This window comes from Cryptomeria japonica, chromosome 8, assembly GCF_030272615.1.
Source record: "Cryptomeria japonica chromosome 8, Sugi_1.0, whole genome shotgun sequence".
NCBI lineage: Eukaryota > Viridiplantae > Streptophyta > Pinopsida > Cupressales > Cupressaceae > Cryptomeria > Cryptomeria japonica.
This window is the reverse complement of record NC_081412.1, coordinates 744,161,520-744,186,962: the sequence shown is the minus strand read 5'-3', so window position 1 is coordinate 744,186,962 and position 25,443 is coordinate 744,161,520. Positions and strand designations below refer to the sequence as shown.

The following is a 25,443-nucleotide window of genomic DNA, read 5'->3' as shown; positions in this document are numbered from 1 at the left end:
CATTTTATTCTTCCATTTCAGAATTTGTTTAGATTGAAAATAAAATGTACAAATATGGTTTTTGAATTTACAGTGTATATGTTTCATTTAACGTATCAGATTGCATTCATGATTGATCAATATCTTCTTTTTTATCATAAATCAGTGAATCTAAAATAAATAAAAATATATGCAATGAATCTAAAGAACATTGTTAAATTTGATCATTGAATCTGAATGAATAAAAACATATACAATGAATCTGAAGAACATTCTTAAAATTAATGCTTAATGAATTATGGAAAACCCATGCCAAATATTTACAGAGCCGGATACTTTTTACATAAAGCAGAGGATCTCAAGGAAGTGGCCTCTGGATCTCAGAATTTTATGACATCCATTCAAAATACAGAGCTTACAGAATAGCTTGCTTTCAGCCTTTCTAATCTTACAGTTTCTACACCTTGAGACTTGATCCTAGCCGGTATCTATAAATGATTACATATAATAACACATCATCAAATGTGATGTCAAGAATTGAACTAAATACAAAGATTCAACCTCCAATTATTCAAGAATGTCACATTGGACTTGTGGCAACTCTCCTTTGAAACATCTTCTGTAGCTAATACATTGGAACAAATTCTCTCCAGCCCTTCAAAAAAACATCTTCTATCTTTCATATCTCCTTAAGCTCGCATCTGAGTTGGCCTCATAGATTTCAATGACGGTACGTCTTGCAATTCAATTACTTTAACTGTGCGTTGCTTCTTCGCTGCAAAAAAAACATTAGTCATTCATTAAAGAACTCACTTCACTCATAACTTGCCACCCACTACATAATTTAAGAGTTTCAGAAACACAAACCCTTTTCAGCTCGTTGGTACCCATCTTGAAGCCTTTTCTTTGATGCTTCTATCTTCTCTTTTACAGATTTATCATCACGAGATTTCAATTTCTGCACAAATTTATGATCCAGGCATCAACAACTCAACTAAAAGAAATTTTATCTTTCACTTGTTACAAATTTGGAATCATATACATCAAATTTGAATTTGAGAGTGAAGTTTGCTTACAGTTTGGGAAGGAAGAGAGGTAGGCTTGAAATCCAACTTGTCATGCAAATTATCTACAGAGGACATATGTCGCTGCCTTACAATTTTCAGTCTCCCTGGAGTAGGACCAATTCTGAAAACCTTGTATTTACTACATTGACGCTCTATATCTGAATGCTTTTCATCATCCATTTTTAGCACCCCATTTCTTGTGTTTTCTAAGGCAATGTTTTGCTTGCTACACTGATTGGCATCCATTTTTGTTTCAGGCATTTCTTGCATTGTAGATGTGCCTGATAACAACAAAAACTTATGAATGTTATACAATTTCTGATCACTAAACCTAGCAAAAGAATGCAAGGAGAAAACAAAGAGAAAAATTCACCTGCTATTGCAGCTGTAGCAACATTTCCAGTAGATTTTATCTCTTCATTTGCCACCTCTCTCCAGCTACTACATTACACGACAGAAAAAGATTTGGCAATTGGGTATAAGTAAAAAGCAACATATATAAGCGAAATGAAAGAACTTGCAATTGGGTATAAGTGAAAAACCTGAATTCGTCCATAGATTAAGAATATAAATAGAAAGACTATTCAATTCTCACAAAGAGATAGAAATTGATTTGGATACCTTTTATGTTGATGTTGAGAGTGGGATGTAGATGTAGATGTAGATGTGTAAAGCTTCTCCATAATCTTGTCTCTCCCTCTTCTTAAATTGATGAGGGCAATCGGACGCTGCAACCAGGATTGCACTTTCAATGAGAGTGCAAATATCAGCCTCTGCACCCTCAAAAAACTTCCTCCGTTTTGCCATGGATTCCATTGACATTCTCATCATTTTATTTAACTCCAATTCTCACTCTTCTCAATCGTCGCAACAAAATAGCCCCTGCTTTTGTCATACAGATGCTCATAACTTATGATACACGAATTCTTTTTATAAAAGCTCCAACTACAGTTGAATTTACATGCACTATTTTTTTTTAAAATTGAATTTTACATTTTGATTAATTATTTCTATTATTTCTATTTATAAGCAGGAGATGGATATGATAACACTTTAATTTTTGTTTTTTTGGGTAAATCAAAACAGTTCAATGGCTTTTTTACCTAAATCAAAACAGTTTAATTGTTTTTGTCTTTTTAAAAAAAAAATTGAATTAAGATTTTGATTAGTTCTTTTAAGACAAAATGTAGATATAATTATGTTCAAAACAGTTTAATTATTTATTATTCAACATATCAATCATCAAAATTATTTTAAATATCCAATTTAGAGTTTGAAACTGCTAGTGCCGAATTAAAGAGCTCTTGCTTTCAAATATGATTAAAAATTATAATCAATTAAATATAGTTAAGTCAAATGTTTTATATTACTTCATAGCTATTTTATATTTTAAGAATACATCTATTTCTTATTTTGTAATTTTTCTTTTTTAATCATTAATTTTATTATATTATCATGTAGAATTGGAATTTGATGCCTCTTATTTGTTATATTACATGTCAAATTGATAACTATTAGTAACAAATACAAAAAAATTAAATTATTTAGATCAATAGTCTAAATTAGAATATTATATTCATTTAATATTAAATTATAGCAAATCAAATTATACACTCTTATAAATTTCGAGACTTTAATAAATAGTCTAAAATTGAAAAATATGATCACATATATCATCAAATTCCGGACCTAGTACCATGTAACATAGTAATCAAGCACAATGATCATAACTTACATATATTTTGGAGGAGAATAATAATTTTGTCAATCATGAGTAATATCTTAGTTCCTTAAGTTTCTTTACCATCCTCATAGGTGCAACAAATCCAACCAAGTGAACTGTTACCCCATCCAACCCAACCAAGTGGACAAGTAGCAAGCTATCTTAGAGAAAATTTCTATTAAGAAAAAGTCAAGATCATGGACTTGGGTGAAGATCATGTTTTCTCCAAGGATTAATTAGGAAGAAGTCTTCAATGTATCTTGAACTACAATGGGAAGTGGAGCAACAAAAGTGGTCCACCCTCATCCCAACAAGGTCACTATACCATTTGACAATTGGAAAAAAGGACTTTGAAGTATCCCATACTACTTTATAGGTCCACCCTTAATCCCAAATGGTTATCTAGGCACACGAGAGATTTTTATAAATAGTGAACTATTTAGACTAGTGCATTCCAACTTTAATTGTCACTAAGCCACTAACAACAAATTTTTCCATCAAGTAGGAAGTAGCTTCTAGCATATACCACCTTGTGACCTTAGTGGTACTATCAACTATCTCCTTCACAATATGGATAATGCATGATACCAACCATCACTATGCTATAAGTGATTGCCTATTAACACTCTTGATATAATAGCCATCTCTATTTTTTGATACCTACATGGTAGTTTAACTAGTACTAGATTAACCACTCTAGTATCACATCTAGGGTAGCCTATTGTAATCTTTCACCTCCATAATACAAGTGAATTACATCTAGTCCCTAACCTACAACAATATCCCCAAGAAATGGTCATTGCCATAGTCCAATGACTGCCAATAACTACTTTAGTATCTTTGAGGTTCACACTTGGGGCATTTATAGCCCAAAGTTTAATGAAAATTATAGTTGCAATTGACCTAACCCGATAGGAATTCTAAGGTCAATGGTGATACTATTGAGGTAATTAAAGGTAGTGTTATAAAGCCTTCCAAACACATGCTTACATGAACCTAGATTATCTTACCCTTCTACTTTTAGGTGACTTGGTTGTTTACCATACTTAACTATCATAAGAAAATACATGGATGAAAAAAAGGTGATGATAGTGACATAAGGTCAAGCACTAAGGATATGATATATTTTTCTGTACATTTATATTAGTAGGCTTATGAAAGTCTCAAAAAATTCAGGGGTACTAGGTCCAAGGGTCAGATGGACCCATCTTAGGGCCACTCTACAAGGGAGGACAGGGCTGCAATGCCCCTGTCTAAGGGGCAAAGGGGTGCCACGCCCTTGTCCTATCCTATTTTAGGGCCTAGACAGGGTCACAAAATGATATGAAGGTTGAAACACGAGGAGATTTGAAATGATGATGTAGAGAGGGGTCCCTATTGAGTAGGGGAATGCAATCGCAAAGGTGAGGACCTAAAATGTGGTCAAAATTGCAAGGGTTGCAATTTTATGACCCAACAGGATCAAACTTGGGTCACCCACATATAGGGGGAATACTCACCACTATACTACAACAAATGGAATTAGTTTAGACAAAGAGGGTCAAATGGCATGACTGAGTTATCAAAACAAAGCAATTCAAACAAGGAGATTGGGCATTATTATATGACTCATGCTATAAGGGTCTTCAAGAAAAATTGTAAACTCGGTGGTGGGGTCCTTATGAAATTTTTGAAGTATTTCCTAATGATGCAATGCAATTACAAACCATTGACCCAATGAGATTCTCACTATTGGTCAATGTTCATCGATTCATATTGTATCACAAGCCAATCAACAAGGGACAATTTCTCCAACATCATGCACCTTCAACAACCTATTCTGCTCCTGATATTGCACAATCAGGATCGGATGGTGTTTTATCATAGAATCAGTATTAAGGAAAATAATTAAGTTCTCATTTCCACGAGAACATTCCATAGCCATAATAAACTCATTTAGTCATATTTTTTCATTAGTCAGTAGCTACCATAAATATGTTAAAGGGACCTGTTTCTTGCAGTCGCAAGCTTGGGACCTATTTTGCTATCGGTCATCATCCACATGTTGCAATTTTCTTAGATTCCACCACAGTGACCCCTTCGATGCATGTTCCATTTACACACTATCAATATTCACTTCCATGTCATCCACTTAATGTCACCAAATTTCAAATGTCACTTTTGTTGTCAGCTCATAATTTCTCCCTGAGATTTTGGATGATCTACGCATACATTTTATAGACTTCATGTCATTTTGAAGTGATTCTCTACAGGTACTTTTATTCCTATCTTGTATATACATCATTGTTTAATCTAGTGATTTTTCTATTATCACAAGTACATCACATTTATGGTACGCATAAAATGTATTATTTATGATTCATGACTGCATATTCTTTGTGCTCTTTCCAAAAACCAATAGACCCTTCTACTCAACAAGTGTGGAAACTTAGCCAAAATTAAGTTGGTAGGAGGGGACTCTTGTCATAACCATTTATGTTAATAATCTTTTTGCATGCCAATTTTTTTAATTTCGGTTGTGAAATGTAGTGAGATATTCATACCTACCTGCATAATTATCCCTTACCCCTCATTTATATCAGAGTTCTTTTGAAATATATCTTTTCAAAGATACCTTTCGTAGTATGCCACTCTCTTTGTCTTAGTCGAGCATTTCAATTTTTTTTAAAATTGCAAAATTTGGACATAGATCTAAATTTGGTGTAGACGGAGGAATAGTTGAATAAATAAGTGTTTAGAAGAGATAATTTGTAAAGAATTTTTCAAGAAGAAGTTGTTTTAGAATCCACATTCCAGTTGGAAGATGGGTGAAAACCCTATGAAGAAAGACCCTGTGGTTCACAAACCAGTTGACAATGTGTTTCATTGTAGAGATGAATTGGTCAATGCAAGATGGATGGATTATTTTCACAAACTTGGGAAATATATTACACATATAGCACTAGGGTTTGCATGAACTATACAATATAACGTAGTCACTGTCAAGGGGTTGCATGTAGATGCTAGCATGATAGTTATTGCAAAGGTAACTAGACTGTATACAGATGGGGAAGATTATCTTGACAACCATGATATAGTTTCAATCAAAGCAGAGTTTACCAAACTAGATGATTCACCTTTGGAATTTTCTACACAAGGAACCAGGAGGATTTCCTTACCAAAAAATGGGTTGAAGCAATTGAGTTCTTAATTAGATATTTTTCTTGTGAAGAATAGATGTTACTACTTTATTCACATCATTTCAAGTTTCTCATTCATCTGTGATGTGACCATTAGTCAATGTTCCTGATTATTTAGCTCAATTTCTCACCAAGATAGCAATAGAGGTACAAAAAGGTAAGGATACCTTGTTATTTCACCACTACATAATAGCTCTTCTTGTGAAAATAAATTTAGCAATTTACTTTCTTAAAATGAGTTGGGAGGAATTTTTAAAGGTTAAGAAGGTGAAACATTTGAATTGGGTCTGAGAGATAGAAAAATAAGATTTATACAGTTATAAAAAGGGGAAAGTAATAAGCCCCAAGTAAAATTAGACCAAGAAAAAACCATTTCTTCTGAGGAAAGATACATCTATGTCTCTGAAACCCCTAAATCAGTGTACTCTCAAGAAGAGGAAAAGGAACCCTAATTGGCTCCTCCTACAGCAAAAACTTGGAGCCAAAAGTTGGCTAAAAAATTTCCTATTGAAGCCAAAACTAAGGGCACTGATAAGCGCCCTAAAGAAAATAAGAGTGAAGAAAAGGTAAAAACTCTAATAGGGGAAAACAAACCAAGCCTTAAGGATAAAACCCATACTGATACCTTAGCCAAAAGAAAGGAGACATCCTCTGCAAAACAAAAGGGAACTAAGGAATAATCTAAACATCAAAAGGGCAAGAAACTAAAAATTGATGAGAGCCCTGCAATTAAGCAAGAGAAGCCTAAGGATACACCTATTACCACTATAGGGTAGAAGAGGAAGCCAAAAACTCTTCCTCCTTCCATTGAACCAAAAAGAAAAACCCACATTTTTACTACTCGACCCCAACAAGATTTTGTTACCACTCCTGTCTTAAAAAAATTGCCCTATGTTGCTTCTTGAGTTCCTAAACAAGTGTTGTCTATAATTAGTAAGTTTGAAAAGAAGAAGGGAAAACAGAAGAGGGATATATTAATGAACAACAACAATCTCATAGGTTAAGAAAGAATAAAGGAAGTGCTAAAGGAAAAACAAAGCCTACCACAATCTTTGATATTGACTCAAAGACTAGTAATGAAAGAGAACCCCTAATCAAGAAAATGCCTTAGATTGTGGAAGAAAGATAATTGTCTTTCGATTCCAATCTAGAATCATATGAAACTCCCGAGATTGGCTAGAGGGAGAAGATGTTGCAATACCAAAGGAAATACCACAACATCCAAAAGATTATGTTATTGAAGAAGTGGAAGAGTAGAATGTGGATGTTCAAGCAAAGGATGTTGCAAAACAAACAGAGAAGGAAGATTAAATTGAAATATATGATGTGGAAGAGCTCCAACCTAAAGCAAAATAAGTTGCACCACTAAAGAACATTAATTTAGATAGGTTGGTAGAAATATTTGCTAAGGAGATAAAGGAGGTTATTGAGACCATCTTGAGACAAGAAAATGCCTCAGTAAATTAGAGCCATTCATGCAAACCACTTTTGATACTTAGGTGCCACACACATCCTCCTCAATCTCTTGACCTTCAATTACACTCAGATTATGGAAACAAGTGAAACAACTACAGTTGTGGGAAAAAGAATTAACTAGAGAAAAAGAGCAAACGCAAGAAATAATGGAAAAGAAACTACAAGAAACAAAAACAAAAACAAAGGTTGCAAAACTAAGCAATAAGTTGGATACTATGGTTTCCATGGTCCCACAAATTATCAACTGCATACCACTAACATAGGTATATATACTATTTCTTCGAGAGCAATTGCTTAGCTTCCAATTTATGTACAAATGTATTTAGATTTGCCTTGTTCAATTATTTTGACTTTGATGGACAACAAATTTATTTTGACTTGTTCTTTCGCAAAAGATTGTTTGGTGACACCAACACAACAAGCACACAAGTATGATTAATGCATTAACAATCATATACTTCCTAGGCTAGCAAAAGATAATACTTGTTGGATCCCACTTCGAAAATTATCTGCAGCCACACTTATTCATATTAGATATCATAAAAGTCTGGTGACGTTGACTCCCCTACATGGCACGCACTTCTTGGGAACACCAAACTTTGAATTCCCAAAGATTTGAAAATGTTAAGGAACTTGATATCTCAATAAGTAACTGCAAGATTGTGGGCAGCTTCAGAGGTTCGACCTCCTATTCCAACATATAGAAGGTTTTTTTGGTAACTAAAATAGATTTGGGTCATAGTGGGGGTAATTTTGGGGTAATCTAGTGGTTATACATGCGATGGATAGCTCCTTTAAGAGATATCCCAACCAATAGAATACAAGTTTGTACACATCTACCACACAAGCACTAGGGGATTTTGACTTTCATCAAGATCACAAAAGTATTTGCATGTAGATACTGAGGGAAACCATCAGTATAACACAGTGGCACCAATTGATTATGGTTTTTGCCAAAATAATGAATATTTATATAGTGGACCAAAAGAGAACCGCTTGGGTGATTCCTCTCACCCGGTCTTATAGGCCACTCAAGAGCCAAGCCCTTGTACCTGAGAAGTAAAGATTTGAGCGTCGCTAACACTTTTCTCTTGTACCCAATACCACGAAAGCCATGAGAGAGGATAGTGTGTGTTAGCAATAGGTCCACTCATATGCACAAGTGTTCCAAACACCAAAGACACTGATTCCTTTTAAGCATCAGTTCAAAGATTGTTTACTCTTAAAAAAGAAAACACTCTCCTAATCTACCTCTGCAAACAAGTAATTAATAGTTTGAGATATTATTTATGTCTTTGACTGATCGAAACACCTATGTTGCACTCTACCTTGTCACATGTTGCATTCAAATTATCAGTAACACAGAAAAATCCGAAGAAAAGAGACAGATCCAAAAGAGAACAACATTAGAGTAACCAGATGAATGTGAAACAGTACCTAAATGCATGCGAAATACTGCAATACTAATGTGAAATATTGATTATACTAATGTGAAATACTACACATACTCATGCGAATACTACATATACTCATGTGAAATATTGTATATACTAATGCAAAATATTGCATATACTAATGCAAAATACTGCATTTACTAATGCGAAATAATAACAATAGATATGTGAAACCAGTTTCTATGTAAAACTTGCAAATCGGGTCCTGCAAACAAATGGATTAGTTTTTCACAGATCACGATTAAAAGTATAATCGCATTCTCGAAAGCATGTTATATTTTTGTATGTAAGCTAGGATTCATTGTTTGTATTGAAAATAATTGGTCTGTTCTTTTGGTTCGTTAATCAGTTTATTTGCTCGCAAGGCCCTAACATGTTGTTTATGCAGTCATTTGTGTTTTGCTAGTTGTCGAGATCTTGCATGCTTAATCTTAACACTATGAGCCATATGGTTAAAACATTCCAAACTTATCTACCTGCTTCATTTAGGAAAAGAATTTAAAATTGAAAGCAAATTAGCATAAGATATTGGCAAGTGACCCCAAAAATAACAAAACCAACTTATAGATCTTACCCAATTTTACCTATGACGTATGCAAATCACTAAACAAACTCATGCAAAACACGAATTGGACGAATGTGACACACGGATATTATGGATGTGAAACACGGTTAAAATGTATGTGAAATACTGATAGAACAAATCTGAAAAATAGTTAAGACGGATGTAATATACTGACAGAACAAATGCGAAAAATGGTTAAGACAAATGTGAAATTTTGATTATTGACATGTGAAATCCTAGGCACTTATGTGAAAAGCCATACCAGATCTTGAAAACGGAATGTTTATTGTCTCTAAGCACCAAAACCTGCAATTCAAAATCACTAAAACAACAACAAAAGATTAAAATGACCCATGAAGTGGGTCCCACCGGGCGTGCCATAAATGTATGAAGAAAACTGTGAATGTAAAGTAGACAGACTAAAAAGATGAACTAAACAATCAAAAAACACATATTTCAACCATACTCAAGATTAGGATGTTAAGAAGGAAGAAAAATAAATAAACAAAATACAAGCAATTAAACTGCAAGCTCTAGATTATCCTTCAAATTGATAATCCCCTAATTTGATGTGTTCTTGTTGTGTGATGGATACTCGATTTTGCTCCATGATAGTGAATGCAAGATGGATATTAATCTAAAATGAGATGCAAGATGTATATAATATGCCCAATGGATGTGCAAAATGGCTAGTGAACAATTCTGCATTATGAGGTTATCAAAATGAAAATGGATGAACAGTTATGCATTATGATAATATGAAAATGAAAATGGATGATTAAGGAAGGAAAATGGGGGGTTTAAATAGGATAGAATGAGATACGGAGAGGGATGACAAAGAGACACGTGCCCTTGAGAAGGGCATGTGTCATGGATGCAAATGACATCTGTCCTTGAGAAGGACACGTGTCATTGGAAGGAATGACAAGTGTTCCCTGAGGATGTCCCTGAGGACACATGCCTATTTGGGAATGAGACACCCAAATAGGAAGGTTATATTCCAAAAGAGATTACAAAAAAAGAGATATTCCCATCGTTTAGAATATTTGGGATATTTTCCCTAATTATAGGAAATTTGGTTCCCCCAAAAATGAGGACATTTCCATAGCTAGGATATTTGGGATATTTTCCCAAATTTTAGGAAATCCGGTTCCCCCAAGAATTAGGATATTTCCATGGTTTAAGATATTTGGGATATTTTCCCAAATTTTAGAAAAATTGGTTCCTCCAAATTCAAAGGCACTTCCCAAATTTTAGGAAATTTGGGATATTTTGGGAATGTGCGCACATATGATGAGGGATAAGGGATAGGAATGACTAAACCCTTAGTTAGTTAGATGGGTTATGCTAGAGGAAGGGTTAGAGTTATGAGACATGTGGGGAAATCAAATTAATTAATTCTATGAGGGAATATTAGGAGGAAAGGACAAAAGTGAATTAAATAATCAAATTAGACATTTGATTTATTTAATAGAAGAAAAGGGTCCAATTTAATTAACTACATGATTTATGATTCTCAAATAATTAATTGAAGGGGGACTAGTGTAATTAATAAGATTGATTAGCTAGAAGGAAGAACCACTAATTAATTAAATAGCGTAATTATTTAATTAAAGGCACGCTCAGGATCGTTGAATTCATTTAACTAAATTAATCAAATCGAATGTCTACATTTTGCCCCTCTTCGCGGTGGCGTTAGCATAGCATCAGTGTGAAGATAGTAAGACACCACTAACTCGAAGAATAGAGAGCAAGAAAATGCCCTAGGTAGATGAAGGAATAGAGTGAAAGCAAATGCAACGAATGATATGCATGAAATGATCATAGAGTCTGAGCACCCTTGGAAATGAGTTAGCATGCAACAAGCACTTATTTTAATTTAGCATTGGCTTACAAGGAACCAAGGTGATTTTCACAAACAATGCATGGACTAACTCCAATAAATAGTCACAAAAGTTTGGTCTAGCACTGCACAAAATTACAGAGAATGTTGCGGGAAACGATGCCAGAGAAACCACAAGCAAAGAGATATGCCCCAGAGTAACATAAGATAACCAAGACCTCATGAGGGAACATGTGACAAATCAAAAAAAAATTAGACAAACCAAAAACCAACAAGAACAAACCCCTAGATTTATTATTCCTAGCACACCATAATATGAAAGATCATGGCGACTAAGAAGACACAAAACATAGGTGCTCAAAAGATAAACAAAGATAAAAAATTTAAAAAAAATAAAAATAAAAAAATAATTAAAGCCAACACAAGTGTCTCAGATGTCTTTTTCCAAAGGATAACGGACAAATAGGATTTGATGTTGTCTGACTAGATGAAGGATGCATGATGCACAAACTAATGATTGGATGAGGGATTGACGAGATTAGATAACAAAATATACCTCATATGATCATGATGAGAAAGATGCTCAAGGATTATTATTGAAGAACTAGCTGATGGGATATGATCTTGATGACACACAACTGGTTGACACAAAGGACAAGATCTAACGATACGTATGCACAAGTGAAGCTAGATGGAAACACATGTCCAACACTATGTACAAGACACTATTTGCAAGATGCACAAGACTTATCGATGATGGATGAGAACTCACAGACAATCATGATGTTGCCCCAATCAAGATGAAAAGCCATGATGGATTGATGATTGATGGAGTGTTGTTGATATGGGAATGATAAATCCCAAAAAAATACAAGGATTAGGAAGGGTGCATCTTGATGATGATGATTTGATTGCGATCAAGGCTTGCAAAAAGGCTAGGAACAAGACCATGGATGTGATTAGGTGATTTGATTTGGAATGTGATGTTGGATTGTTGAAGGGGATGGATAGGATTTGCATGTGATGGTGGATTGTGAGGAGTAGATAGATTAATTGGATGGATGGCATTGGATTGCATGGGGGTAGCCTAGAGCTATATACCAATGACAAGGGATGTAAGAGGTGATGGAATGATATAATGGGAAGGATTGAGAAATGGTGGATAGGATGAAAAGGCTTTGGAGATGTAAGCATTATGGATGTGGCAAGGGGATGAAAACATGACGGATTAAGGGATGAAAGTGGATTAGGATTGGGAGAGGATCAATTTATGGATGAAGGGATGGAGGAACTAGAGATGAGGATTGGTGGATGGATTGATTAGTGAATGGATAGTGGGTGTGATAGGGTCTACAGGGACTGTCACAAAGAGATAAGGTGGCCCTTATAGGATATTCTACATATAACGAGGCACTAGTAGAGATATAATAGGAGGAATTATAGGATGATAGGAAGTTGAAGGAAGTCAATGGAAGATAAGGTAATGGGTGGATAAGGAATATGAAGGTATGCAAAAGGATTATATGGATGGGGGGAAGGATGGGTGGATAGGAAAGATAATGGAGGAAAATTTGTGATGGGGAAATGGATGCCAAGAGGTGTCCAAAGCATGTATACATGATGGCCTTTTCTTTTTATCAAGATCCAAAGGAGGATGGAGGAAGTGAGATGGATAGGACATATTGGGTATGGTAGGTAAATAAGATGGAGGAGGTGATGGATAGGTGGTTACAAGAACTTGCCCCAAGTGTGGAAAGAAAAGAGATGGAGGAAATTACACATGACACCTTCTGGCAGATTTTCATCACGGTACTTGTCCAAGGCGCCTATTAGCCAAGTTTTCACCATTGGATGACTTTTCTCTTTATTTATTTTTTCATTTTTTCATTTTCATTTTTTTTCATACTTTTGGGAAGAAAATTTATGGATGGATATGTATGAGGATAAATGGATTTGGAGGAACAATGGGAATATGGATGGAGGACTCAAGCATCAAATTTCATATCAAGGTAAGAGGAGCCCATTTCAAGTGATCATTGGATGTTGGTACAACTGTATTAAGATGGGTGGACTATGCAAAGGCTCGGATTAGATGGCTTTGATGAGGGGTATATGGGAGATAAGGGATATGGTGGTTGAAAGTGTTTGCATGCAATGAGGGAAACTGAAAGTGATGGGTGGATGTTGTTAAGACCAACATTGGTACATGTTGTGGAAGATGTGGGATGAGTGGAGGAGGAATGGAGGGAGCATGTGGATATGATAGAGGAGTATTGCTAGGTATATTTGGGACATAGGGACCCAAAACAGATTTAGGAGATGGAGGAAAAGGATGTTTACCTTGTGGACTAGCAACTTTGGATACCAATGGAGATTTTTCTTTTTGATGCATCACTTCTTTTTTCTTTGGGATCCACATTTTTTTTATTTTAGTTTAGTGGGCCTTTGTGGACTTTGGGATTTATTGCATTGTTTTATTGGATCTTGCTTTGTTGGAGCATGTCTTTTTGAGTGGACATGGTCATCTTTATATTATTGTGGATGTTTAGCTTTATGCATTTGTGATTTGGCATCCAAACTATTGCTAGTAGCCTTGGAAGGGTTGTGCGAAGGTGTAGGAGATGGAGGGACTGTGGATGGATTGATGGATGTATGATGTTGGATGGGATGTGGGGATATGTGTCTTTGTTGATCTTGATTGGGAATTAAAGGAGTAGGATGTTTATGATGGGTGATGGGGATATGGGATTTGTGCATGGGGGAATAAGTAGGGCAAGATGGAGGATGGGGTTTTCGGATATAAGGGCCCAAAATGGATTTAGCATGTGGGGGATATGTGATGGTGGACTTTGGGATATAGAGACCCAAAATGTATTTAAAGGATGAAGGAGGGAGATGGATGGTTTTTTTTGCTTTATATGATGGAGGAGGGGGGATGGTGATAAATGATTTGGAGGAACGATGGGAAGATGGGATAGTAGATTTGGAAACACACTTGGATTTTGCATTAGTTGTACCAACATTTTTGGATGGAGTGCCTTGGGATATATAACCAAGACCATGAGATCCTCGATGTTCTTTGACATGGATGGGCTCCAAAGTACCTTTCTCGTGTAGGTCTAAGTTGTTACCTTGATTATTCATTTTTTTAGCGTTTTATCTAAAATATGATACTTGTTATTCATGGGAACAAGTTGTGAGTCCATTATTAGATGGAGGAGAATGGGTGGTGAACATGACGTGTTCTTCTATGGCAAGTGAACCACCATCGATGAAGGTAAGTGAACCAAGGGGATAGAGTGATGTTGATGGGATGGTTTGGATGGGAGGAAATAAGAGATCAAGAAGTGAAGAAAATGGGATAGGAAACTCTTTACTTGGATGAGGGGATGATAAGGGCTCTTGAGATGGAAGAGGCGGAATGGTAGGAACTTGATTTGGATCAATAAATATGTCAACATGCTCTAGAACAAGATCTTGGCATGATGGGATTGGTTCAGATGGCGATATGGAAGATAAATGGATAGACTCTTTAGATAGAATGGATGGAAGGATAGGTGGTTCTTTGACTAGGGTAGATGGAGTAGATGTAAGGATGGGAGACTCGTCGAATTGAGTTTGAATGAAGGTAGGAATACGCAATGGGGATTGTAGTATAATGTCAATGTATGAGAGGGTTTTGGTGGTGTTAGAAGGTAGGCTAGGAATGATAGGTGTGGGAGGTGGAAGGGAAGTTCCAGAAATAGAGGAGGGCATGGAGGGTGGTGGATTAAGATAAGATGGAGTGGACAAAAATGGATTAAAGTAGGATAGGGTGGATGAAGGTGTTTTAGAGAAATGAATTTTATGAAAAATAAGTTAATGGGGTTTGCTTTAGTACAAGTAGGAAGCTAAGATGGGAGGAATGATAAGACTTTAATGTGTCCATATTTTATCAGTTACAATGCAAACTTTAGTTAATTTTTGTGACTTAAGTATTATAAACTTCAGTCATCATATGACATATTATGGTATTAAGACTTGATTTGAGCACTTTTAATATGTTTAGTTAATAGATCTAATATAATGCATATATGCTTATGAATATGCATGTTATGGATGAAAATGGTTAATTATTATGATTTGCAAAGTTGTGTATATTAACCAATTATGCAAAACTTTCTCAAGCCAGAAGTGAATGTTCCTCTAGCCAAGCATTGTGTCATTTCCTACAACCATGGACAGAACTAACATTGATTTGGTCAAAATTAGTTTTAGTCGAGCCAAGCTATCTAAGGGAAACACTCACATGTGGACATCCTTCATCATGATCTGAACCACTTGAGCACTTGTTATTTAGTAGTTTATTGGTCTTATTCAAGTGGATATTTATGTTTTAAATGGTTCTTAAGAATTGCAGTCCTAACGGGACAATTCTTTAGTTTATGGTTCTTTTATTTCGTTAATAGATCTCTCCTTAGATCTGACGATCGAGTTGTAATTTTTTTGTATTAAATATAGAAAGTAAACATATAACAAAAATATAGGCTTCGAGAGGCTACGAGAAGTCCAACTTACTAACTATTGTTCTACCTTTATTTAAATATTACATTTGATATTTGTAGTATGGACCTGTATGCCAACTTTACAAAAAGATATTGTTTATACAAAATTACAACCATCTATATTGACACTAGGCCTGGTCAATATCCTTCTATTTGAACTGAATTCTGATGATCTTAATGACAAGGTTGATCCTCCATCCAAGTTATCCACCCCAACGGACCTTCCATCCATTTTTAGGAAAGGTTTCAAGAGTCCACATTACATCCTAGTTGTGGTCTTCCCAAGTCCTTCTAGTCGACATTCATCCTTTGTGCTTTATTGAGCTCTAGTATAAATGTTTCCAGAGCATTTATGAGCGAGGTATGATCCTCCTTGTAGCTTGACTAGGTTTATAAATAGGATATTTTAGACCTGAAGATTCTGGTTGTCCCTTCTTTAATGAACCTTTCAAACTTTGGTTTGGCCATCTTGATAATGATAGAGACCTGCAAAGCAACATTCTGGAAAATGAGTCTCCTTAAAACTCAATAAGAAACTTGTCATTGCCCTAATATTTATCCTCATTCATAAGAATCCAGATTTGCAAGAGAATTTCACATGATATAATAATCCATAACATATTGCTATCTTTCCTAAGGTTATGAATGAACCCAAATATAATATCTTGATAAATTACATTGTGGTCTTGGCCATTGATGCTAAAGACAAACAAGTTCAATATTTCTTTAGCAACCACAGAACCATAAAATATGCGAGTAAATGATTCAATAGTCCTACAAATATTACAAAGATCAATATCTTGATGATCATTCATAACCGATAGCCTTTGAAGCAAAAATAGTCATTTTTTAAAAACTTTTTTCTTACGAGTAGTAACATTGTTCCATAAAGTATTAAACTATTTTCCCATTCTTGTTCAGAATAGTCTACATGTCAAATAGAATTCAAATGATGTATTAACTCCTTATTACAATATAATACAACATAAAAAGATTTATCTTTAGTATTGATCAATAGAGAACTATCAATCCATTTAAATATTTTTTATATATCCTTTTGAATAGTGCAAATCATGGGGAGAGAAAGATTCGGGCGAGCCTCTCTAAGAATTGATTATGTTCTCTAGTTAGAAGGAGGTAGTTTATACCGTTGGCTTAGAGAGGACAAAGAAATCAAATGACCATCAGAAATAATATCCTTAAAACAAGAAATGTCTTTACTATTCCAGCTTGTAGTTGAGCGGCCCTGAAGTAGGATCAGGGGATAGCCTTTATGAGTAAGGTTCAACCAAATAGACCTCTCCCCACAGTCCACACAACAAGTTATTATCTATATTAATCCCACTATGATCGATGAGGTTCATGACAATCTCCTAAGCCCTCCATGATGTTTTCAACACATTTGAACTAGTAGGAGAGACAAGGAACTTGCTAACAATAAGGTCATTAAACGGGAGCAGATTCCAAGATTTTTCTTTCTTGGGAACCGCTAGAGTAGTGTCATTCCTTACTAATACTTTCCATGGTTCATCACCTTCCAGTGCACATAATACCCATTTAGCAGTTAGGGCAATCCATTGAGATTTAAGATCCTTGAGGCCCTAGCAACCCATTTTTTTACCCAAACAGTACCAGTGCCATTTGAGTAAATGTTTCTTTTTTATTTCCTTTTCCATCATACCACAAAAATTGCCTAATCTACTTTTGAATAAAATTTGTATGATAATTACTGAAAATCCATATTGAGGCATAGTATAAACTATATGAGGATAAGATTTGCCATACTTGCAATCTACCTGCCATGGAGACAAATTGCTTGTTTCATTTACCAAGCTTGTGGTCAATCTTGACTTGGATCCAAAGCTACATATCCTTAACATAAGGATTGATTGTGAAAGTAATTCCCAAGTGTCTAACTTGTTTGGATGGGCCTCCCCACTAAAAAATATATTTACTCAACCATATGGGGGGGATACAATCTCATCCTAGAAGAGTGGACTTAGAGGAGGAGATCTTGGCCCCAAAACCCTCACAAAATGTATTCAATTTATCGAGTAGTGCATTCATGTTTGCCTCATTAAGCTCCAAAAAGAGAGCAATGTCATTTTTAAAATGCATATTAAAGAGATCCTCTTGGTTATGCAGGGAGATACCTTTAACCCCTATGGAGTAACAGGATTCCCTTTAGATATAGTATAAAGAATCCAACACAATGACAAACAGGGTAGAGGCCAATGGGAATCCTTGCCTTGTGGATCAGCTAAGAGTTAAGCTCTATGTATGAGAATTATTTATCTCCACCTGAGCATTAGGATCATTTAGTAGAACTTGAATTAAATGACAAAATTCTATAGGAAAACCAAAGCTTTCCAACATACATGATCACAAGCCCTCACTTTGCCCTATCATATGCCTTTTAAAAATCTATGAGAAACATGGCCACATTCTGATTGCACATCTTAGCCCAATTAATGGCTTCCCAACTAGTGATCAGGTTTTCAAGTATGTATTTGCCCTTGATAAAACTAGTCTACGTGTTACTAACAAACCTCCAGGGAGGATATTGACTATTCTAAGAACCACAAGTTTGGCAAGAATCTTGTAAGACACATTTAAAAGTGTTATAGGTCTCCAATTTCTAATGAGCAATTTGTCTCCATCATTTTGAAGGAGATTTATTACTCTATTGATTTCAGTTCCTAGAGATCCCCTATTAATAGCTTCTCTATAAACCTTCGATAGATCTTCACTGATCCAATTCTTATTTTCTTTGAAGATTTCAACAAGAATCCCATTAGGGCCAGAAGCCTTACCATTGTTCAACGAGTTAATATCCTGATGAATTTGATCGATGGAGCTGTTACATTTTAGTATGCTTGCTTCTCATTTTCTAATCCTTTTCAAAACCAACCTTCTACATAACGCCCTTACTTTTAACATTTAGAAGATTTTTTTTTCTCAAGTAAATAATTTACGATAGTATGATAGGAAGGCATTTTTAATGTCCTTGTGGTTGAGAAGCTCCTTACCTTTCTCCAAAACCCTGTCAATTCTCTCCTTGAACTCCTTTTGTCTCAACAGATTGAAAATAATTTGGACCCCTTCTCTCCCTGCTAGATCCAATTAATTATGGCTCTAATCCTCATTCCATGAATTTTTTTATCATGAAATTTCCTTAAAAGATCTTTGGAGATAGTCAAAGAAGACAAAACATCTTGGTTTTTGTGTTCTTCTTAAATCCGAGACTCCAATTAGAACAAGTTATCATTAAGTTCTTCCCTCTTCCTTCCATCTTTAGCTTTCTTCCTCCCCACAGTTTGAAAAAGAAGCCTCCAACTATCAATGGTTTTATTCCATCTCTGAGTGGCTGAAGTGATATTCTTGTCCCACTTATTGATTTTCCTAATCATGTATATTGCACACATAGTATCCTCATCCTTAAGAAGGCCAATATTAAGCATGAATTTATCTTTCCTAACAAGAGGCTTACTAACTTCACCACCAATGGTAATTGTATCTTTAATTGGGGGATGGTCAGATAGTGAATAGGGTATTACTTGATAGAATTACCATTTTCATGTTGGAAGGAAAATGAGTATTAGCATATTTGATTTGTTCAGTCTATTATAGGTTCTCTTTTTTCCTTGCTGATAATTACACCAATTGAGCTTTATATCTTTGTGTTCCTTCTTCTTCCCCTCCAAGGGATCAAATAGGTGGAGCTTTTCTTTCATCCTAGTCTAGTTAAATTTTGCATTACTCCTCCAATCTAGGTCTAAACCTCCCAATTTGTCCTCTTAGGACTTAACCATATTAAAGTCACCTCCGAATACCCAAGGAATATCAGGAAGATTGAAAATCCATTTGCATAACTCAATTCTTCCTCTATAATCATTTCATGCATACAAGGAACAAATACCAATTTTTTTTCCTTTGTAGTCTATAGATACCTAGACTGCTTTATTGCAAGTCGATGCCCTACTGTCAGTAATTAAATTACTCCATTTGTTAGCTAATAGAATGACAACACCTCCTTCTCCCTTAATTTGTTTAGTAGAGAACTGAATTGCATCATTCCAAATGCATTTAAGATTGACATCCAAAATAAAGCCAATGGCCTTGACCTCTTGGAGCAATAATACATCCATAGGTTTGAATTGATTCAGTAGTCTCCTAACTATAAAATTCCTATCAGGGGATTCAACTCCCCTAACATTCCAAGATAAACAATTGATCTCCATAGAAACCTAGTTGGAAGTATCCATAGTAGCTTTAAAGGTGTCAAAACATTTGGGGAGGTCCCCTTCGATACCCTTCTTTTTCGATATAGGGGAGTTAGTGCCCTTGGGCCTTCTTGTCTTTTTAACAACAATTAAGTTGCCATTTCTAGGTGGGATAAATTTCTCAAAGGCCTCTTTTCTATAGGTTTTGGTTGTCCTTTTGACAACGAGTTGCTCCCCCCTAATGACAAGATCACTAGTTGGTTCCTCTAATGCCTTCCCAAGTCCTAGAATGTGCATCTTGTATGTATCCATTATGGTAGCCTTATTATATGTGTCATGTGGGACCAAAGCTAGGGCAAGGATGTTGGCAACAACAATGAGGGAAAACTAAGAGGGGGGTGAATCAGTTTTCACCAGATCAACAAGCTTAATCACAAAAACAGATTTGGTAAACTGCAGCAATACCAAAGATAAGCAGATTCTAGCACAATACACAACACCAAGATTTTGACGTGGAAAACCCGATTAAGGGAAAAACCATTGTGGGAACCTACCCACAATAAGTTGATACTCTCCAATAGTATGTGAAAATATTACAATGAGGAATGCACATGCATTCAGGCACACTGCCTAGAGCTCACTGCTCAAAAGATAATGTCTGGGAAGGCTACAACCCTCAGGGAAGTCTCACTGGCTTATAACAAAATTTGGACTACAATCTGGAAGGAATGAACTGCAATAATAGCATCTCCAAATGCCTGATGACAGTTATGATTAAGCACAATTGTCTGCTCTGCAACACCAATCTCTCCTCAAACACAATATCGAAAGATGAATCCTTATTTGCACATATAGCACTCTCTATTAATGCAGACACAACCTTGACACCTGATTTACATGAGTATATCACCTATTTATACAATTCATAAACTTTGACAACAAGGTCCGCTAAACCCTCAACTCGCAATTACAAAATTGCATCACACTGTTGGTGTAATTATTTATTCATCTTGGATATAATTACACTTTACTTAAGTTTACTTAGGTACATGCACCACATTGTAGTTTGCATATGAGACACTTAGGGAGATGTGCATACAATGGGAGTGTGTATGTAGGAGAATTTCCACCTTTTATGGTGTGATCTTGTTGTTACATTCCACCTTCGGTGGGTGATCCACCTAATGTGGAATATATTACTATTTCTCCTACCTACCTCTACCTACCCTTGCATCTCATTGAGCCACATGTCATCATTTTGTGCTCTCTTGTCTCTTAGCCTTGCTTTTATAAGCAGGCTCATCATTCATTGTATGTAACTTTTGATGATCCAATTGATCAGTATTTGCATCTTGATTAGAATACAGTCACTTTATTCTTATCAATCTATCTGTCTCTCTAGATTTTGGCTATCTTCAACAAATTCTCACATGGTATCAGAGCCACTAGAGTGTCATTGGTTTGTCAATTGAGAGAAATTTGATGCTATTTGGAGTTTTGCATTTTGGAGTTTTCTGTTGTAGGTTATTATTGGAGCTTGTTGGGTCAATTTTGAGGTCACCATTGGATTGAGGAGGTTCAAGAAAGTCATAATCGACTTTTGTTTCATCCAAATACAACATCTAAGGCCAAATCTAGAGTCATTTGAAGGTGGAGGGTGGTGGCTTGTCCTAGTAGCGATTTGCAATTTTGGAGCATTTTTTGCACAATTTGTCATTGCCATTGTGCTCAGAAGGCCCAAAAACCCCAAGATTGCCTACCCATTTGCAAAAATCTAAGCAGTTGACTTGGAGCTGAGAAAAACTCTTCCCCCCTTAGTTGTACGGAAGGCAGTACAGTCTGCATATGTAGGTATGATTTTTTATTTTTAATTTAAAAAAATTGTTTTTCATTTTTTAAATTGAAAAAAAAATCCATCTCAAATTCATGGGGAGCATTGTTTAAAGTTTTTGTTTTATTAAATAAAAAAAATTATTGGGACCGCTACTCGCAGACCTGTGGTCTCATAGGTACCTATGAGTAACCACAGTGCCTATGGCTCTGCAGGTGTACCTGCAGAGTACCGCAGACCCATGCGGCCCTGTAGGTCTACTTGTGGGGGGCCACGAACACCTGCGGCCTATAGGATGATGACAGGACTGCCTGTCACGGCTATGGTCACGACAAGTCGGTACTCGACGTGGCAACTCGGTACATTTTTTAAAAAATTGTTTTTAAATTTTTTTTAATGTTTTTTTTAAAGTTTTTTTTTTTAAAATAACTTACGCCTTTTAAAAATGTTTTTTCCATAAAAAAATTTTAATGTTTTTTATAAATGTGAAAAAAAAAATTTTAAAAATGTTTGTGTTTTTTTCAATCTTTCTAATGGTTTTTTTTTCAAAAAAATTAATTTTTCTTTATTAGTACTTTAATAAAGTTTTTTTTTAATAAATGTTTTTAATGGATTTTTAAATCTTTTAAAAACAAAAATTTTCATTAATTAAGCAAAATTTAGAACACATATTTTTTTGTACACCTATCATACCTATTTGCAACACTTCCAACAGGCACCCAAGGAGGGGGGGCGAGGGGGGGGGTCAGTTTGCTCCTTTATATCTCTTGGAAACATTCTCAATAGGGGGCGTCTTCATCTGCAGTATTCTAGAGGGCATGTATTTGCTGGCATCACCTTCATGTTTCCATATGTGCACTATATCATGTTGTATGCTCTTGCATGAGCTATGTTGTACAAGCACTAAAATAAAGTGACACCTCTTTGTATCTTTGTATCTTGTAGACTATGTTGTATGCTCTTGCATGAGATACCTAGACTGCTTTATTGCAAGCCAATGCCCTACTATCAGTAATTAAATTACTCCATTTGTTAGCTAATAGAATGACAACACCTCCTCTGTTAATTTGTTTGGTAGAGAACTGAATTGCATCATTCCAAATGCATTTAAGATTGACATCTAAAATAAAGCCAATGGCCTTGACCTCTTGGAGCAATAATACATCCATAGGTTTGAATTGATTCAGTAGACTCCTAACTATAAAATTCCTATCAGGGAATTCAACTCCCCTAACATTCCAAGATAAACAGTTGATCTCCATAGAAACCTAGTTGGAAGTATCCACAGTAGCTTTGAAGGTGTCAAAACATTTGGGGAGGTCCCCTTTGATACCCTTCTTTTTCAATATAGGGGAGTTAGTGCCCTTAGGCCTTCTTGTCTTTTTAACAACAGTTAAGTTGCCATTTCTAGGTGGGATAAATTTCTCAAAGGCCTCTTTTCTATAGGTTTTGGTTGTCCTTTTGACAACGAGTTGCTCCCCCCTAATGACAAGATCACTAGTTGGTTCCTCTAATGCCTGCCCAAGTCCTAGAATGTGCATCTTGTATGTATCCATTATGCTAGCCTCATTATATGTGTCATGTGGGACCAAAGCTAGGTCAAGGATGTTGGCAACAACAATGAAGGAAAACTAAGAGGGGGTTGAATCAGTTTTCACCGGATCAACAAATTTAATCACAAAAACAGATTTGGTAAACTGCAGCAATACCAAAGATAAGCAAATTCTAGCACAATACACAACACCAAGATTTTGATGTGGAAAACCCGGTTAAGGGAAAACCCACTGTGGGAACCTACCCACAATAAGTTGACTCTCCAGTAGTATGTGAAAATATTACAATAAGGAATGCACATGCATTCAGGCACACTGCCTAGAGCTCACTGCTCAAAAGATGTCCGAGAAGGCTACAACCCTCAGGGAAGTCTCACTGGCTTATAACAAAATTCGGACTACAATCCGAAAGGAATGAACTGCAATAATAGCATCTCCAAATGCCTGATGACAGTTTTGATTAAGCACAATTGTATGCTCTGCAACACCAATCTCTCCTCAAACACAATATCGAAAGATGAATCCTTATTCGCACATATAGCACTCTCTAATAATGCAGACACAACCTTGACACTTGATTTACATGACTATCACCTATTTATACAATTCATAAACCTTGACAACAAGGTCGGCTAAACCCTCAACTTGCAATTACAAAATTGCATCACATTGTTGGTGTAATTATTTATTCATCTTGGATATAATTACACTTGACTTAAGTTTACTTAGGTACATGCACCACATTATAGTTTGCATATGAGACACTTAGGGAGATGTGCATACAATGGGAGTGTGTATATAGGAGAATTTCCACCTTTTATGGTGTGATCTTGTTGTTACATTCCACCTTCGGTGGGTGATCCACCTCATGTGGAATATATTACTATTTCTCCTACCCACCCTTGCATCTCATTGAGCCACGTGTCATCATTTTGTGCTCTCTTGTCTCTTAGCCTTGCTTTTATAAGCAGGCTCATCATTCATTGTATGTAACTTTTGATGATCCAGTTGATCAGTATTTGCATTTTGATTAGAATACAGTCAGTTTATTCTTTTCAATCTATCTGTCTCTCTAGATTTTGGCTATCTTCAACAAATTCTCACATGGTATCAAAGCCACTAGAGTGTCATTGGTTTGTCAATTGAGAGAAATTTGATGTTATTTGGAGTTTTCTATTGTAGGTTATTATTGGAGCTTGCTGAGTCAATTTTGAGGTTACCATTGGATTGAGGAGGTTCAAGAAAGTCATAATCGACTTTTGTTTCATCCAAATAGGACATCTAAGGCCAAATCTAGAGTCGTTTGAAGGTGGAGGGTGGTGCCTTGTCCTAGCAGTGATCTGCAATTTTGGAGCATTTTTTGCATAATTTGTCATTGCCATTGTGCTTAGAAGGCCCAAAAACCCCAAGATCACCTATCCATTTGCCAAAATCTAAGCAGTTGACTTGGAGCTGAGAAAAACTCTTCTTCCCTTGGTTGTACGAAAGGCGGTACAATCTGCATATGCAGGTATGATTTTTTATTTTTTATTTAAAAAAAACTATTTTTTATTTTTTAAATTGAAAATAAATCCATATCAAATTCATGGGGAGCATTGTTTAAAGTTTTTGTTTTATTAAATAAAAAAATTTATTGGGCCCGCTACTCGCAGACCTGTGGTCTCGTAGGCATCTACAAGTACCATAGGTACCTATGAGTAACCACAATGCCTACGGCTCTACAGGTGTACCTGCAGAGTACCGCAGACCCATGCGGCCCTGCAGGTGTACTTGTGGGGGGCCACGGACACCTGCGGCCTATAGGACAATGGCAGGACTGCCTGTCACGGCTATGGTCACGGCAAGTCGGTACTCGACGTGGCAGGTCAGTACATTTTTAAAAAATCATTTTTAAATTTTTATAAGGTCTTTTTTTTTTTAAAATAACTTACGCCTTTTAAAAATGTTTTTTCCATAAAAAATTTTAATGTTTTTTATAAATTTTAAAATTTTAAAAAAAAATGTTT

The 25,443-nt window shown here is 35.7% G+C and overlaps 1 protein-coding gene across 1 annotated transcript; it reads right to left on the bottom strand.

Annotated features, from left to right (window-relative positions):
• Positions 1-242: 242 nt before the first annotated feature.
• On the bottom strand, positions 243-1,924 carry LOC131061480 (uncharacterized). Its single transcript, XM_057995178.2, has 5 exons — positions 1,668-1,924; positions 1,420-1,487; positions 1,056-1,327; positions 847-937; positions 243-754 (listed from the first exon to the last, which is right to left on the bottom strand). The coding sequence occupies exons 1-5, from the start codon at positions 1,727-1,729 to the stop codon at positions 669-671; spliced, it is 579 nt and encodes a 192-aa protein (XP_057851161.1). The 5' UTR covers positions 1,730-1,924; the 3' UTR covers positions 243-668.
• Positions 1,925-25,443: the final 23,519 nt, after the last annotated feature.

Bases quoted from the DNA above. Each gene is read 5' to 3' on its own strand.
- LOC131061480 (XM_057995178.2), bottom strand. From the start codon at position 1,729: ATGGAGAAGCTTTACACATCTACATCTACATCTACATCCCACTCTCAA. The intron at 938-1,055 runs GTAAGCAAACTT...AAATTTGTGCAG, and splicing joins CCTCTCTTCCTTCCCAAACT to AAATTGAAATCTCGTGATGA. The intron at 755-846 runs GTTTGTGTTTCT...TTTTTTTTGCAG, and splicing joins GTACCAACGAGCTGAAAAGG to CGAAGAAGCAACGCACAGTT.